The sequence below is a fragment of the Bufo gargarizans genome, chromosome 1 (genome assembly GCF_014858855.1).
Source record: "Bufo gargarizans isolate SCDJY-AF-19 chromosome 1, ASM1485885v1, whole genome shotgun sequence".
NCBI classification, from domain to species: domain Eukaryota; kingdom Metazoa; phylum Chordata; class Amphibia; order Anura; family Bufonidae; genus Bufo; species Bufo gargarizans.
This window is the reverse complement of record NC_058080.1, coordinates 510045887-510063018: the sequence shown is the minus strand read 5'-3', so window position 1 is coordinate 510063018 and position 17132 is coordinate 510045887. Positions and strand designations below refer to the sequence as shown.

Sequence of the window (17132 nt, the reverse complement as noted above, 5' to 3'; positions counted from 1 at the left end):
CAGCGCGTTCAAACGCGCTGTAAAACGCTCAAGACATGAAATCCAATGCTTCCCTATGGGAATGGTTCACACCTGGGCGTTTTACAGCGCGAACGAAATGCGCTGTAAAACGCCCGACGCTCAAACAAGTACTTGAGCTTCTTTGGGGCGTTTTGACGCGCGTTTGTGGCTATTACAAAAAACGCGCATAAAAACGCGCGTAAAATGCGCGTTTGCGCAACGCTCAGGTGTGAACCCAGGGTTAAGGAACAACTTTTAAGCAAACGAGGCAGTGGAAAAAATGGCCCAAGGGTCATTGAAAAGGGTTTAGACTGAAATCCTTCTGTCCTGTGTGGGGGGTCTGGTTTAATACTTGCTATGGGGCCCTTACTTCTCTATGTATGCCACTGATTTCAGTGGGATCACAGGCAATTCTATGTGTCCGGGTCGTCCTAAAACCAGATGTCAGTGAAATAATGATTGGGCATGCTGGATTCTAATGTCTGCTGAGGCGTTAGCCGCTGGTGGAAGCTTCTGGCAGCAGATTGTCTTCTTCTCTCCTAATGAATAAATGTCCGTCGGAGTGGCTCCGCACCATTGTACAAAGGGCCCTTAGAGTGTGAGAACCGACAGATTTCTGCTTTCTGTCTACTTATCATTTTAATATCATACCAGCAACTCTATTCTGTGCTCCTTTTTTCCTTTTGTCTCTTACTTGTATGCATTCTACATTTAACTGTTTGAGCAGAGAACAACCCCAGCCAGTGATGCCTAGCCGGCCTGGTCATAGGACAGACCTCGTAATCGGGGCAAATACACAAATTATATGGAGCTATTGTGAATGGCTGTAAGCAAAAAACTGCCTCCTAAAGTGGCAGGCAGGGAAAAGGGGAAAAAGCAGATGGACCCTTTCATCCTCTAACCACCAGAGCTGATCAAACTTAGAGGTTGTCACACACAAAAATATTCTACAGTTTTCAAGCCAGCACCTGGACCTGAATACTTATGTAATTAAAAGTGTATTATAGCTGTGGTTATTCAATGGAATCTAACTGTATAGCTGTCCTGCTCGCTGAGACGGAAGCACATGCGCAGTTCCATCCTTCAACTGTCACTATAAAGGACATGCCGCTGAGAAAGTCCATACTCCTAAGCTGCCAGCTTGAAATAAGGGTACTTTCACACTAGCGTTTTTCTTTTCCGGCGCTGAGTTCCGTCCTAGGGGCTCAAATCCGGAAAAGAACTGATCAGTTTTATCCTAATGCATTCTGAATGGAGAGTAATCAGTTCAGGATGCATCAGGATGTCTTCAGTTCAGTCTTTTTGACTGATCAGGCTTTTCAGAAAACCGTAGCATGTTGTATTTTTACCTCCGGCCAAAAACCCTAAACACTTTGACTGAACGCCGGATCAGGCCTTTTTCCCATTGACTTGCATTAACGCCGGATCCGGCGCCGTGTGTTCAGTCAAACCGGATCCGGCTTTTGCATGTTAAACCCGAGAAATGTGAAAAAAAAGTTAGTCCATAAATGGCGGATCCGTTTTTTCCAATGCATTTTTTCATTGTGATCAAAATCCTGATCAGGATTCAAATGTAATCCGTTTTCACACGTTTTTCTGGATCCGGTGGGCAGTTCCAGTGTCAGAATTGAACGCCGGATTTAAACAACGCTAGTGTGAAAGTAGCCTAAGTCTAGCCAAACAATTGGAGAAATGTCTGGGGAGATCTCAAGATTCAAGTGAGGGAGGTACAGGACTGGTACTATATGATGTCTGATTTTCATTTTTTACATTATTTATGAGATAACCCCTTTAATGTATTATCTCTGCCCGAATCAGGGTATGGTGTGTGCCACGTCTGTCAACTAGTTCAGCTTTGGTACAGTCATCCTGATGTAGAAATAGCCTGTCCTAGTTAAAAAGTCAGAGAGAACCCATCACCTCTCCTGACATGTTTTAATAAATGCTTGTATTCTCCAAGAAATAAGAATTCTGGGGCATCTTTTTCTCGGTTTGCATCAAGCTGTTTCTGTGCCAAATGGATATTTCTGAATAAATTGACAGTTAAAGGGGTTGTCTCGCTTCAGTAAGTGGCATTTAGTATGTAAAGAAAGTTAATACAAGGCACTTACTAATGTATTGTGATTGTCCATTTTCCATCCTTTGGCTGAATAAATTTTTCCATCACATTATACACTGCTCGTTTCCATGGTTACAGACCACCCTGCAATCCTTCAGTGGTGGCAGTGCTTGCACACTATAGGAAAAAGCACTGGCCTATGTGCGCTCCCACGGTCCCAGCCACCAGAGAGGCTGATGCTTTTTCCTATAGTATGCAAGCATGACCACTACTGATGGATTGCAGGGTGGTTGTAGCCATGGAAACAAGCAATGTATAATGGATGGAAAAATGAATCCCGCCAGCAAAGGAAGCAATATGGACAATCACAATACATTAGTTAGTGCCTTGTATTAACTTTTTCTCTACATGATAAATGCCACTTGCTGAAGTGAGACAACCCCTTTAATGGGGTTATCAGAGACAAAAAAAGTCCCCCATATGCCCAGGCCCCTCACACTGAATATAATTACATGGCTCCCCGCTCCCTATGACGTTCCTTGTCCCCATACCGCCAATGCTGCTTCTCCCCGTCTGCGGATGAAAACCATCTGGTGTTGGGGGGGAGCAGCCAATGGCAGGTAAGGACGGGGGAGGAGAGCCTCCCTAACATCGCGGGTGATGCTAGGGAGGCTCCCCCCCCCCCCTTCCATCCCCGCCTGCCATTTGCTGCTCCCCCCCCTACATCAGATGTTTTCATCCGCGGACGGGGAGAAGCAGCAACGACAGTGCAGACTAGCAGGTACGTATATTCAGTGCGAGGGGCCCGGCATATGGGGGGATGTTCTCGGATAACCCCTTTAAGTGATACCAGCTGGAAAGTGTCCCTACACTGTTTAGCCCCTCAACTGGTAACATCCAGTTGTCTATTTATGTTTCTAGGAGGAATAACAGAGGAATGGCATAATACAGACATCTTAGAAAAGATGTTCCAGAATTGTTATTTTGTGAGTAGAAATGTTTACTAGCGGACAGGTCCTCTTCACTGGAAGCAGCACATCTGTATGCAATAAATGTGTCCATGTCTTTCAGGTTCTAAGGAATCATGTTATGGTGCGTGTAGGGGGTGGATGGGATACTCTGGAACATTATCTAGACAAGCATGATCCCTGCAGATGCCAGTTTGCTTGTGAGTATGTACATATTGATGCTTGCCATTAATGAGGTTTTCCAGGACTTTCCTACTGATGACCTACCCCTGGCATAGGTCATCATCAATACAGGGGTCTGGCTACGGGAACCCCTGCCAGTCGGCTGTTTTCACTGGCTTGTGATGCTGGAACCAGGCACTCGAACTAAACCTCTCCGGACACTGATTACTGCAGTGCTGCTCCTGTTTCTCTTCAATGGGAGCGCTGCCGCAGGAACCACACCGTGTATGGACCTGTGTGATTCCAGTGCCGCAGTTTCTGAAAACAGATGGTCAGCAGGGAGGCTGGGAGTCAGACCCCTGCTGATCTGATAGAATAAGATCATCAATCACTTTGATGTGAGATATAACTCAATACCTTCTAGGGGATACAGTACAGAAGGTGTGTATATATAATTATATAAATCCAGGTATTATGATTATTTCATAAGACAATATACTTAGTTGTAGAACACTACATTTAGGGTTTAAATGGATGATAAAAAGTACAATTATCCCTCACCAGAAATCACATGCATATTGCAGCGCAGCATTTATGGATTAAAATACACTTCAAGGACTTCAGGCGAGCCTATGGCCGCCGTTCCCGTGTTTTGGACTGTAAATAGCTGTCGGCAAAACACTGGCACTGGCCGTGTGCACCCCATGCTGCAGATATGTACCCATTGACTTGAATGAGTCCGTGATCCGCAAGATACGGCAAAATATAGGACGTGTCCTATCTTTTGCGGTGCAGAGGCATGGACCCGAAAGCCCATGGAAGGGTTTCCATGGGCTTACAATGCGTGCCTCAGCTCCGCAAAAGATGACATAATATCAGTCTCTCATTCTGTGATATAGTTTAGCGCTTATGTTATATTAACCAAACCGAACAACAAAAATACCATGTACTGTGTGCTGAAGGGAGAACTACCAGATCACACAGTAATCTGAATGTCAGCCTCATACTCTAGAAGAAATGTCAGTGGAAACTAAGCTTTACTTTTAAGGGGTTTTCCCACAAAGGTATTAATAATCTATGCAAAGGTGATGGGTTTCATTTGTGGGATAACCCCATTCGTTTTCTGGACTGTTTGACTGTTGGTGAACTGTTAATTGTGATTTTATTCAGTGTCATAATTTGTTAATAAATTGGTCATCTCATTAACTCTCATCCCCATCTACAGCCCATCGAGCTCCAACATCTCGCCCCATAACATTTTCCCCGCAACGTGGAGCTAACCTTCCTCCTACCCGAACTTCCAGCCCCTCCCGGGGACGTTATTCAGAGGGCTTGCCCAGAATTATTAAGAACCCAGAGGCTAACACTCCGCGGCGATCCATTCCGGGCCCAGTGTCCTCTCTGAACAGCACCTCCAAGACAACGTTGCCTCAGAAGGAGCTCCCAGGAATGCCCGGAATTAACTCCTTCAGGTATGTGGCATTACTCTTTCGCTTGCCATTCATTGTGCAAATTTGAGCAATAGTGAATGCTGCCCATTAAATGTAATTACCATGGTTAAATTCCAAGAAACAAAGAAAGGTGAACTTTGATCGTCAGGTTTACAGTAAGATGTGAACTCACCCAGCTATGTGACATGAATATTGATATGTGGCTTGGGACATCTGGAGTATTGAGGTTATTCAGTCTAGATAAGCTTAGCATTTGGCAGGCCATCAACACTAGGTAAGCAGATATAAATGGAACATGTCCAGTTGTCATGGCAAAAGGCATACTGCCTGGTAGGGTTGATTCTGCAGATTAAAATACCTGTCTTGTGAAAATCAATTGCAGTGTTCCTAGAGACCTTTTTTATTTTTTTAATCTTTTCTTTGAATAGCTGTAACCAATTTTCACAAGATGCCTATCTTTTTAATCGGCAGAATCAACCCTACCAGGGGAAGATCTTGCTGATGAGTGCTGCTTAAAGGGAATCTTTAACTTACTTTATGGTGTCCTAAGTCCCCTACCGCTGATTGCTATAGATAGAAAATATGTTGATCAGAAAGGGAGGAGGAACCTCATGACTATAAGGACTCACTGGTGCATGCTGTGCATTGAACAGCTCCAGCACTGTTCAATACAAGACTGACCCAGGGTTTTGCCAAGGGGATCTGGAACCAGGTCATACTGCCCGTAGATCAACATAACACTTGTGACAGATTCCTGCTCACATGTACAGGTAGCAGTCATGTGGTAGACAAAAGCTGCACCACTACCATGATGGAAAATAAAACGGACAAATCCATGTTTATTTTTTTTATTTTTTTCTCATGCCGTTATCAGCAGAAAGTTAACTCCGCCAACTATTTGTCTCGATGTAAACGTGCACTGCATGCATTTATATGATGGGCAGATGATGTTAAAAGTTTCAGTAGAAAGTTATAGGTACTTTTACTGAGTATTCAGTATATTGTATCAGAAAAGGTTATAGCAGAGTAACTTCCTCAAAGAAAGCAACAGCCTGGGATTACCCTAAATGATCAGATTGTGTAAAGACTGTACAACAGCGGAAACCTAAACCACAACTGGCTGGTGGTAATACGATGGATGGCATTGTTTAGATGGATGGCTAGATTGGATAGATTATAAAAGAACTGTGCTGGATTCATCCATGTGTAAGATCCCTTACTTCCTGGACGTCCTACGGCAGCACACAATGGGTTAACTCGATTGACCCCTTACTCAAAGCAGAAGACATGTTAATCAACAATATTAATTAAATATGCAAACCATCAATCACTTTGGCCCATCCCCTTTTGGTGCCTATAAAGGGTTGCACACAAGACAAGACAATGTGTTTGTTTTTATTTTTTCTTCTCCTCAAGCAGTGACATGGATTTAGGTCTCCTGTATACTAGCGGTGTCGCTAGTCCCTCATGGCAGGGCAAAACTTTATGTAAAGCATGCTGGTATACAAGAGGTGCTCTTGTCCCTCAGCCAAAACATGTCCTAAATGCATATGACTGACACAAGCAGTGTGTTTGTTCCTCAGGTGAAACCTCTGGTCTCCTACCCTGCCTTCTGTGAGCTGGTGCTTTCGGTTGCGAGGTTTCAGTGGGTGATGAAGAGGTCTGGTTAGAGTTACTCTAGTGCACCCGCCCACTCGGTGTTCTGTGTAGTAGAGCGAGACCAGCCATGCTGACGCCTTGGCTCTCGCGAGATTACAGGCATAAATATTTTAAATTGCAGCGCGCGCTCAGTCGGCGTCCGCTCTGCCGGGCAGCAGATTCCTTTAGTGCAAGAGAATGAATTTCCATAAGAGGAAATGCAAGTCCAGACAGAGTGTGTTCAACCTGCCAGCAGCCCTTACCTGATGATATTAAAGGGAGCATATGTCTGAACTGCCAACCAAGCTAATATATCTTCAGCTTTTTAAACCCAGGCCTCTTCATTTATGGACTGGTTCAAGTCTCAGATTACTGAGACATTGCGGAATCTGCTTCCAGTGCACGCGGCTAAGAAAGCTAAAAGAGTGCACAGAGAAATGACACCACAAGTTGTACAGACTGCCTCTGATTCTGACAGCGCTGAGGAAGGTATATCTTCAGACGATTCATCTATAAGGGCCTCTGAGGATCTGTACCTGTTCCATAGTGATAGTCTCCTCTCTCATGAAAGCAGTTAAACAGACTGTGAAATCGGAAAAGAACACAGAAAATAAATCTAAAAAAGAGCAACTAAGGGCAAATACTTCCCTTCTAATCCTGTGCTCAAAGAGTGCCTAGAGAGTGAGTGGCTAAAACCAGATAAAAGAGCGGATCAAAGCCCAAGGTTTAAAGCAATTTACAGACTAGACCCAAAAGAAATCTCCAGTTGGAAAGCACAGCCTAAGGTAGATTTGGCAGTCGCCAGGCTCTCTTAAAGAGCTGTGTTCCCTTCTCAGGATTTCTATGTGCTTAAAGAGCCTTTAGACAGAAAGGCTGACTCCTTTTTAAAGAGAGATTATATGGCCGCAACCTCATCTCCTTATTGCCTTGTCCTCAGCTCCAGTAGCAAGAGCCCTAAGGATCTGGCTTAGTCAACTGACAAATGATCTACAAGAATGGGTTCCTAGAGAATACATTTTGGAGAATCTTTCTATCATGAAATCTGCAGCAGATTTTCTATGTGATTCTCAAGTGGATGCGCTGAAGTTCTCCGCCGGATCCATGGTTCTCTCAACAGCAGCCATAAGAGCGTTGTGGATCAAACAGTGGTCCGGAGATGTACCATCGAAGTATCACTTCTGTGCTTTGCCCTTTCTGCCAGCTTCACTGTTTGGTCAACTGCTGGAAGACATACTGAAGAACCTAAATGAAGACAAGGGTATATCATTTCCACAGGCTAAGATACCAACAACTAAACTTTTTTGTGGCTAAAGCAAAAGATCTCAGAAGTTTAGAGTAAGATTTACTGAAAGGAACCAGTTCAGACGGAAACCAGACAATAAAAAGATCACTACGACGCAAGATCATCAATCCCTCCAGTTGGTGGCAGATTATCAGCTTCTTCTGATGTTTGGTCTTTGTCATCAGACTCTTGGGTGTTCTCTATGATAAACAGAGGTTATTCTTTGGAACTGACACAAGTACCCAAAGACCGTTTTTTTTTTTTGTCAGAGGAGGAAATCCAATTCTTCTGCAACTATTAGAAGAATTTTTATAGCTAAAAACGACCTAGAACCCATTCCTCCTGCAGAAAAAGGAAGGGGCGTCTACTCACATATTTTTGCAGTCATGAAAACAGGAGACAAATGGCGCTTAGTGATAAATCTTACTTATTTAAACAGATATTTAATAAAGAAAAAGTTCAGAATGGAGAACATCAACTCCGTTACAGCATTCCTGCAAGAAGACTATTTTATGTCAACAATAGACTTGAGAGACTCCTATCCCATATACCAGTCGTTCCAGCCCACAGGAAGTTTCTAAGAATAGCAATACAGATACCCTCTCATGTTCTTCACCTTCAGTTTACGTGCCTTCCCTTTTGGAATCTCAGTAGCCCCACGTGTGTTTACGAAGGTGATCGTGGTTCTTACAGCGGCACTCAGATTACAGGGGATATTCGTTGTCCCATACTTGAACGACTGGTTAGTCATAGCCTCCTCAGAGCAACAATTGAAGCTTCACCTACAGGTGACTCTGGAGATGCTTGCCATGCACGATTTTCTGATCAACTTGGAGAAATCGAGTCTCAATCCATCCAATCCTCTTCAGTTTCTGGGATTCATCATCGACACCAGACGAATGCCGATCACTGTATCAGACGACGGAATTCTGAAGATTGTCCAAGGAGTCCACCATCTGGTGAAGAACTCCCTGGTGTCCATCAGGACAGCGATGAAGGTACTGGGGTCTCTAACCTCAGCGATAGACTGAGTTCCCTGGGCGAGAGATAATTTTCGTCATCTACAAACAAATATTTTGGACTTCTGGGACAAGAATCCTCTCTAATCAGACAGATTCCTCTTAATTTACCCATCCACAAAAGTAGATCTAAAGTGGTGGCTGAATATTCCTCGGCTGAAAAAGGGGAGATCTCTGACAGCTCAATCAACAGTGGTTCTCACTTCGGATGCATCAAATTGGGGCTGGGGTGCCCATGTAGGAGGGGAATGGTCTCAAGGCAAGTGGTCCTGGGAAGAAAGAACTGGGCATCAAGTTGACAGATTCCTCTTAATTTACCCATCCACAAAAGTAGATCTAAAGTGGTGGCTGAATATTCCTCGGCTGAAAAAGGGGAGATCTCTGACAGCTCAATCAACAGTGGTTCTCACTTCGGATGCATCAAATTGGGGCTGGGGTGCCCATGTAGGAGGGGAATGGTCTCAAGGCAAGTGGTCCTGGGAAGAAAGAACTGGGCATCAAGTTGACATTGCGTCATTTCCAGTCTACCCTCCTTTAGAAAGATGTACTAGTTCAGTCGGACAACTTTTCAGCGGTGTTTTACACAATAAAGGTTCACTTCACAGCCATTAATGCTCACCTAAGTGGAAGAATGACCAAACAAAATGTGGTACATAGGTTTTTTAAAGCAATTAAGAACCTAAGACCAGTATTTCATCCTCCAGTTCCCACGTGGGACTTGGCAATCGTTCTTAAGCAACTTACCTTGCCACCCTTTGAACCTCTGGAAACTGCCTCTAAAATATATATATCCTTTTAAAACTCTTTCTTGTTGCTATTATTCTGCGAAAAGAGTGGGAGAACTGCAAGCCTTATCCTCCAGAGAGCTTGATCTCGGATATCTCTCTGACCGCCTAGTTCTTAGATTCCCCCCAGGTTTTCTACCTAAAGTTAATTCTGCAATTAATCTGAATCAAGAAATAGTTCAACCAATATTAAGATATAATCCTGAATACTCTCAAGAACAGTCTCTACATTTGCTGAGCGTAAGAAGAGCGGTCCTCTTTTATATTGAAGCATCACAAGAATTCAGAAGGGACGAAAACCTCTTCCTCCAAAAGCTTCACTGTCCAGGTGGAATAAAAATGTAATCTCGGATGCATATCATCTGGATGGTTGGGATGCTCCTTTTCCTCTAAAAGCACACTCTACGCGCTCCACGTCAACCTCATGGGCAGAATTGGCACAAATTCCAGTGGATCTAATTTGTAAAGCTGCCTCATGGTCCTCAGCCTCTACGTTTGTAAAATACTACAGACTGAACGTCTATGCACTAGAGGGGTCAGCCTTTTGGCAAAAGAGTGATCGAGAAGCAGTTTGTGTATAACCCTCCCTCCATTTTATTTTTTTCCTATTGCTACAGAACTCCTATTGTGTGCTGCCGTAGGACGTCCTCGAAGTGATAAAATTTACTCACCGAAATTTTCATTTCCTGGAGTCTGTAGGCAGCACAACTTCCCTCCCTTAATAAATGTATGTTATTGCTGCAGATAATACATGGTCTTGTCTTGTGTGCAACCCTTTATAGGCACCAAGATGGGCCAAAGTGATTGTTTGCATATTTAATTAATATTGCTGATTAACATGTCTTCTGCTTTGAGTAGGGGGGTCACTCGAGTTAACCCATTGTGTGCTGCCTATGGACTCCAGGAAATGAAAATTTCGGTGAGTAAGTATCACTTCGAGGACGTCCTACGGCAGCACGCAATGGGAGTTCTGTAGCAAGACCGTGTTTCTTCTGACCTACCTGTATTGTTCCAGAGACTAATAAATCCTCTCATAGAATATAAATACCCAAGTATGAAGGCACTTTTACCAAATAATGCAGGATTCTCAAAAGGACCTACGTTAACAACAATCTGATTTCAAGAGAGTAGACACAGTGTCCTTTGTTAGCTAAAGAGTCTTAAGGAAAATCAGCTGACATTAAACAGCAAGGTCACTGGCAGTCAAGCAGATCACATACTGCCTCCTGACTTTACCACTGTATAGTTCATTATTCACCGAAAGGCTCGAGCCAAAAAGTGTACTAAAATGCAGTTAATGAAATTGACTTATAGTGGCGGCTCTTTCAGAAACTTTAATGGGAACCTGGCACCATGAAATTGCAATGTAAGCTGCCGGCAGCAGGTTATAGAGCAGGAGGAGCTGAGTTGATTGGATTGTTTCAGGTTCAGTAAAACCTGTGTTGTATTCATTTAACTCTCTTCTCATTCTGGGCTGTGAAGTCAAGGACTCGGTCCTATCAGTGACAGTTTTCCTGATATGACTGTGTGTACGGAGACAGCTGTCAATCACTGATAGGACCGCCTCCTAGACTTCACAGCCCAGAATGAGCAAGAGCTCAAAGGAATGAAATACTGAATCTATTCCCATAAAATCCCAAACGAATAGATAGAAAAAAGCAGACGGCACTCACCGCTGTAAAGTTTGTTCCTTTATTCTTGGCATCATGCTAAATACAAGCCGAATACATACATCAGGGCTGGGGCGGACTCTTCCTACACAGGACGCTAAATGGCGACGGGCGTTTTGCTCTACTGCGCTTCCTCGGGCTACTGACCTGATGTATGTATTTGGCTTGTATTCAGCATGATGCCAAGAATAAAGGAATGAACTTTACAACGGTGAGTGCCTTCTGCTTTTTTCTATCTATTCGTTTGGGATTTTAAATGTCTACATGAATGGACTGAGCACCACATTGCTGTATATATGACAGAGTGCATGGAGAGCCATCAACTATAGTGAGACATTTAGCAGTGCCGCTCCTTTTTATTACTCTACTTTATTGCAATACTATTCCCATAAAAGTTATACTTAATCTATTCCCACAAAACGATGCATCAATCTCCTCAGCACATTCTGTCTGCAGCTCAAACCTCATTGTGCAATTTGACAGGTTCTCTTTTAAGCATAGTGCACAGTCCTATAAAGGGATTTCATATTGCCACTTGTATGCAAATGTATACCTCTGTAATATTTCTTTGACATGAAAATAAAATAAGATGCTATATCCTAGAAGTGATAGACTTGTGTGCCCCTGGTGAGTATTCTGAAAACTTGCTTGCATGCAATAATTACACAGAAGATGGGTCTTGTTATATAAAATGATGACCTATTATTTAAATCACGTTTTTTATGTCAAACATATTTTTTTAAACATGCTCCCTTAGGAGGATCATACCCCAGAGCGGTACGCCTAGAGACCCAACCTGGTTGGGAAAGGCGTTAAATCCACAAGCTAAGCGTCCTAGGTGGATCTCCTTCCTATACCACTCCTTATTATCGAAAGCCTCCTTGAAAAAACCTGCATTTATTGCGAGTTGGGAAAAGGAACTGAACAGGTTTTTTACAGATGCAGAATTAGTCAGGATAATGCTCAAATCATTTGGATTTTCCAAATGTGTGCGCATACAGGAAAACGCTTTCAAAGTTTTAACTAGGTGGTACAATTACCCGAAAAAAATATTCATAGCTGGACTGTCTCAAAGTGACAGTTGCTGGAGGTGCAAACAGGGACCTGGCTCCCTCATTCATATCTTTTGGAAGTGCCCTCTCGGGTTCTGGAAAATGGTAGAGGGCGAAATCAATCAATTGTGTGCGTCACATGTTAAACTGACCCCAGAATCAGTTTTGCTCTGGCTGCCTAATGAGACGTGGTTCCCAGCTAAGTCCAACTTGCCTACTCATCTGCTGATCCCCTATATTGGCTTAGCACTGATACTCCTTTTACGGAGCAATGGTTCGACAAAATTAACTAAATATACAGAATGGAGGGTTGGACGGCTATGAGGCATGACCGCTTTCTCAAACTGTGGTTACCCTGGAAACAGTATATAGATGCCCAGAGGGTCAAAAGCTGATTGAAAATTGGGGTTATTTCGTCCACTTCCTGTCCACGTCACCCCATCTATAGGGGTGTTGTGTATGGTGACTGGGTGAAACCCCCTATATTGTCTCCCCCTATAGTTGTAGTTTTCCCTATTGCATTGAATCGTTCTTTTTTATTTTGAGTATGTGAAGTAAACTGATTTAAGACTATATGTATTTTTAGTCCCCAAGATTGATCTCTTACACCTACATGAACGATGCTGTCTACTGAAGCCAATGTAATGTTTTCTCATTGTATATTCTGTATACTCAAGAATCTGATTGTCTGACTATGCCTTCTATTACTAAGTGCTTACTTTTATTTAGGTAATAAATAAAAATGATTTATTTAAAAAACATTTTTAAAGAATTTTTTTATGATGTTGTTTTTAGTTTTCCATGTCACGATCTATATTTAAATAAACTCCTTGTTCTGTACATATTCATGTACAACAAATAGAAGAAACAGATCTGAGATTCACTACAGTTATTTATTTTGTGAGGACTTTTCTTTATTTTAGGTTTAGTGGTCGTACCAGTTCTTTCAAGTCATAGTAATGATAACATGGTATATCTTGCTTTAATTGTATGCCCAGTTTTTTGCTTTCTACTACATACTGCAAAATTCCTTTAATTCAGAAGATAAGAAAAAGAAAAATCATTTAAAATGAGTTGTCTGCTTTTGACAACTCCTTTCTAAATGCCACAGAGCATATAAATGTGATAACGTGGGGTCCTCTGCTTGGGAGCAGAGACCATCACAAAAGAGCCTCTGTTCCTGCAAAGCAGGGGTGCACAACCTGTGGCCCCCAACCATCTGGTCAGACATGCTTGTTTGTGCCTAGTGGCTGCTCATATATTTTAAATGTCAGAGAGAAAAGAAGTGGCACATACAGGGACACTTATTAGGGCATTAAAGTCTCGTATTATGGTGAACTTCATGTGTGCACCATAATTTGTGATTTTGAGCTTCTCTGCACTTTTCAGAAGCGCAGAGAAAAGGGGCCGTGGCTTTGCGCCGCTGCCGCACTTAGTATAACTTTCTCCAGAAAGTGGCAGAAGTTATGGCTGAGGTCTATGCCAGCTTGTAGCTTCTGAGGCATGGCGGGGCAAAGATGCGCCTGACTTGTTAAGGCGCATCTCACGCCCACCGCAGGGCGGATTGGATCTGCGAGCCTTGATAGATCTCCCCCATAGTGTGAGATCTATCTCTAGGACCCACATATATTGGCAGAATGGTGGTCTTCTGATCCCTATGCGGCACTCCAGAAAGGAGTAGATTGAATGGAGAGCTGGCCATGCGTGCATTTAGCTTTCTTTATTGTACATTATGGGTGTAGGGAAACCTGTTTCAACATCTCACATGGTGAGGCACACTTTCTGAAGTGCAAACTGGGGAGAAGAGCATCCCATTCTCTCAATCAGTGGCAGTCTGGTAAGGCAAGTCGTCATGCAGACTTGTGATATGCCTAACTGCCTGAAAGACCATTAAAAGTAAAAGAATAATTATTGTATCAACTAAGATTTAAAACACTGCATGGCCTGTACTTATGTGAAACAGGCTCTCTCTTGATCTATTGATCATCATTTCCTCATCAAACCTAATCTTACTGAGGAGGGATCAAGGGGTCTACAGTCACTGGAGTGGGAACACCTGCATTGTTAAACCCTCAGACAAGGGTGGGGAACATTGTAGAAATGTGCCAGCACCGTCTCAGTAACGATTCCTGTTATCGTATTTTTGAGCAGCTGAGTGCCATTCTTTAGAAGGTCGGAGAAGATGAAAGAACTAGCTTTCTTGCTCCCAACCCATCCAGTGATGGCAGTATTGTATAGCCTGCCAAGATACACAAAGACGTACATCTATCAAGGGACAGGCCAGTTGTCTCTGGCATCCGTAGCCTCACACAAAATATCACACAGTGTGCTGTCCGCATCTTTGAAATTTATTGGGTCCGCATCCAATCCTCAAAATTGTGGAAAAGATGTGTACATAAAAATACGGTCGTGCGACTGGGCCATAAGTTTGGGACGGGCAGACTAACTGCTAGAATGTTTTGTAAAAGTAATGCCACAAACAGCCTGTTGCGCTGGGAGAGTTGTCATCCTATGCCCCCAAATGCCAATATCTGAGAGTGTGCTGCAACTGCTCAGAGATGTCTGACTTCATAGCGGCTGCGGGAGACTTAAAAAATAAGTTTATACAACAGGGATACCCACATGAGTTCTTGAAATCAGCCTATCAACACACTTTGTTGTAAGAGGGAAAGTCTTCTTAACCCTAAGATGAGAACTGAGTAGGATGAGACTGTACGCATTATCGGTCGGCATGTTTGATTCTGTCCACCGGGAAATTAAGGTGGTCTTGGACACATTGCGGGATCCTCAAAACTGATCCTGACATCGGCCACATGGCAGGTGGTCATTCAGTACCACATGACTAGTGAATAGGACGGTTGGCATATTTCGTTGTGGTTCTTGCTTCGCTAGTGAACTTATCTGGCGTCTTTGGTGGGGCTTCAGGAGCTCCACCAAAGACGTCGCCCACAAAAACAGATCATTCATAAACAAAGCCATTAGAGTAGTATATCTGGTCACTTGTGTCTGTGGGGGCTAGTACATCAGGAAAACAAAAAGGGAGTACATATATTAGCGACATAAGGAGACGTGCGGACACCACTATAGCCTGCCATGTCTGTGACGAACGTGATGGACTAGTATCTACATTGAAATTTCAGGGTGTCAAGCAGGTGCATCAGCATCCCACAGGTGGGACTTTGGATAGGAAATTACTGCAAAATTATGCTCAATGGATCTTTTGGCTACAGACAGTCAAGCAAAAGGGTCTCAATGGTCTGATTATCATTCCCTTGTTTCCTATGACAGAGTATTACTGGGTGCCATATACACAGTATAGATACCCTCTCCAAATTCTACTTTTTGGTTCTATCAAAAATAAATAAATGGGTGTGTGTGGAGGAGGTTTTTCCTCCTGCGCTGCTCATTTCCCTCCTTTATACAATATGTCCCACTCTCTGGTACTTGTATTATATGTATATGTTTTAATTGACTCTACTGCTATATCCACTTGATTCCTCCCATGGCTTTACCTATATCTGTAAGTATTTACTGGCTCTGATTTACTGGTTATGGACACAGTTTGTCCAGATTGGTTACTGAGGATATTTCTACTGCCTTAGGGTCCTCCAGTTACTTTATATACGGTACTATTTAGTGTCCTCCGGGGATTAATTTAGCACACTAGGACGACATCCATCTAGGGGTATGTTACTTTGTTTACTTACTCCCGGATTGGGTCTCCCGTGCTTCACATTCCTGGAGGGATGGGTATATCTGTTAAATGCAGTGTACTCCTGGTGGCCAGTATGACCATACTAGTGTTAAAGGCCCTGCTAGCCACACACTCTCCGCAGTGGTCAGGCTTACTTACCACCAGTGATACATGTTTGTGTTCCCTCTAGCTCCTGGTAATGTGCACTCACACTAGTGTTGGGTGATACACTGGTATCCACAATATATCGCAATATAAAAAAACAGCGATATCACTGTTTTCTTAAATACTGTGACATTTTAATGGCATCATAGGGGCGGTTGAAAAGCGCTGACCGCTTCTAAAACGGGAGCCAATACACTCCATAAAGCAGTGGCATTATCTGAGTATGTGCCCTTTGGTGAGCCTTATGAACTACACATCCTGCAACGCACTAGGCTAACAGTAGATGCTGAAGTCTCCTCAGCTTGTGACAAGAAAGTGGTGTCATATGGGAGAAGCGCACTGGAGCATATAGCGCCCTCCCGCTCCTATTTCCTCAGCATTGGTGTATGAGAAGCATAGTAAATTACAACTGGGCAAGTCTGTTTGCTCCCTGGTATGAGGCTCTACTGCAGTGTTTCCCAACCAGTGTGCCTCCAGCTGTTGCAAAACTACAACTCCCAGCATGCCCGCACAGCCAAAGGCTGTCCAGGCATGCTGGGAGTTGTAGTTTTGCAACAGCTGGAGGGACACTGGTTGGGAAACACGGCTCTACTGGAGGGTTTAGCTGGGACTTGTAGTTTGTAGTTTCCCTGAAGAAGATACTCTTTGTTAGGCTGAAGAGAGAGCTTACTGTAGAGGGAGTGCAGCACTAGCAGTTGTGTTATGGCAGTGGCATAAATACATGATCTACTGATGTCCGACCGCTATCCCACAAGTTATTTCTCAGTATAGTGCACATAGATGTGGATGCAAGAGGTGTGGGGTGTACTAGGCCCAAGGGGAATACACAGGTCACGATTCCCATGGAGAGTATAAGCCCCATACAGTAGGATGTCTCCTTTTTGCCCCCATACAGTATGATGTCTCCTTTTAGCCCCCACAGTATAATGTCTTTGTTGGATTGGTATTTATCATGATATATATTGTTATTGCAATAAATTTCTTAATATTGTTATTGCGGGAATATTTTTGATATTGCCCAACCCTAACTCACACAGCACGATAAGCAGGAGCGTTCCTATATTGGCACAGGCTGTGTTCGCTGCTGTGAAATTTATGCAGTGTTTGTGGTTTTTCAATCTCCCACATTGAGTGTTCCCCCAATTCCCCTGTGTGTGGTGGATTCTTGTGGATCTTGGTTTTTTGGA

At 43.3% G+C, this 17132-nt stretch overlaps 1 protein-coding gene across 3 annotated transcripts in view; it reads left to right on the top strand.

Moving 5' to 3' along the window:
• LOC122924320 (GAS2-like protein 1) overlaps positions 1-17132 on the top strand; it is a 44179-nt gene that overhangs the window by 16021 nt on the left and 11026 nt on the right. For all 3 annotated transcript variants that reach the window (XM_044275288.1, XM_044275287.1, XM_044275286.1), the window contains exons 4-5: positions 3131-3227; positions 4415-4661. In XM_044275288.1, the coding sequence (XP_044131223.1) occupies positions 3131-3227; positions 4415-4661 (344 nt within the window). The remainder of the gene's footprint in view (positions 1-3130; positions 3228-4414; positions 4662-17132) is intronic.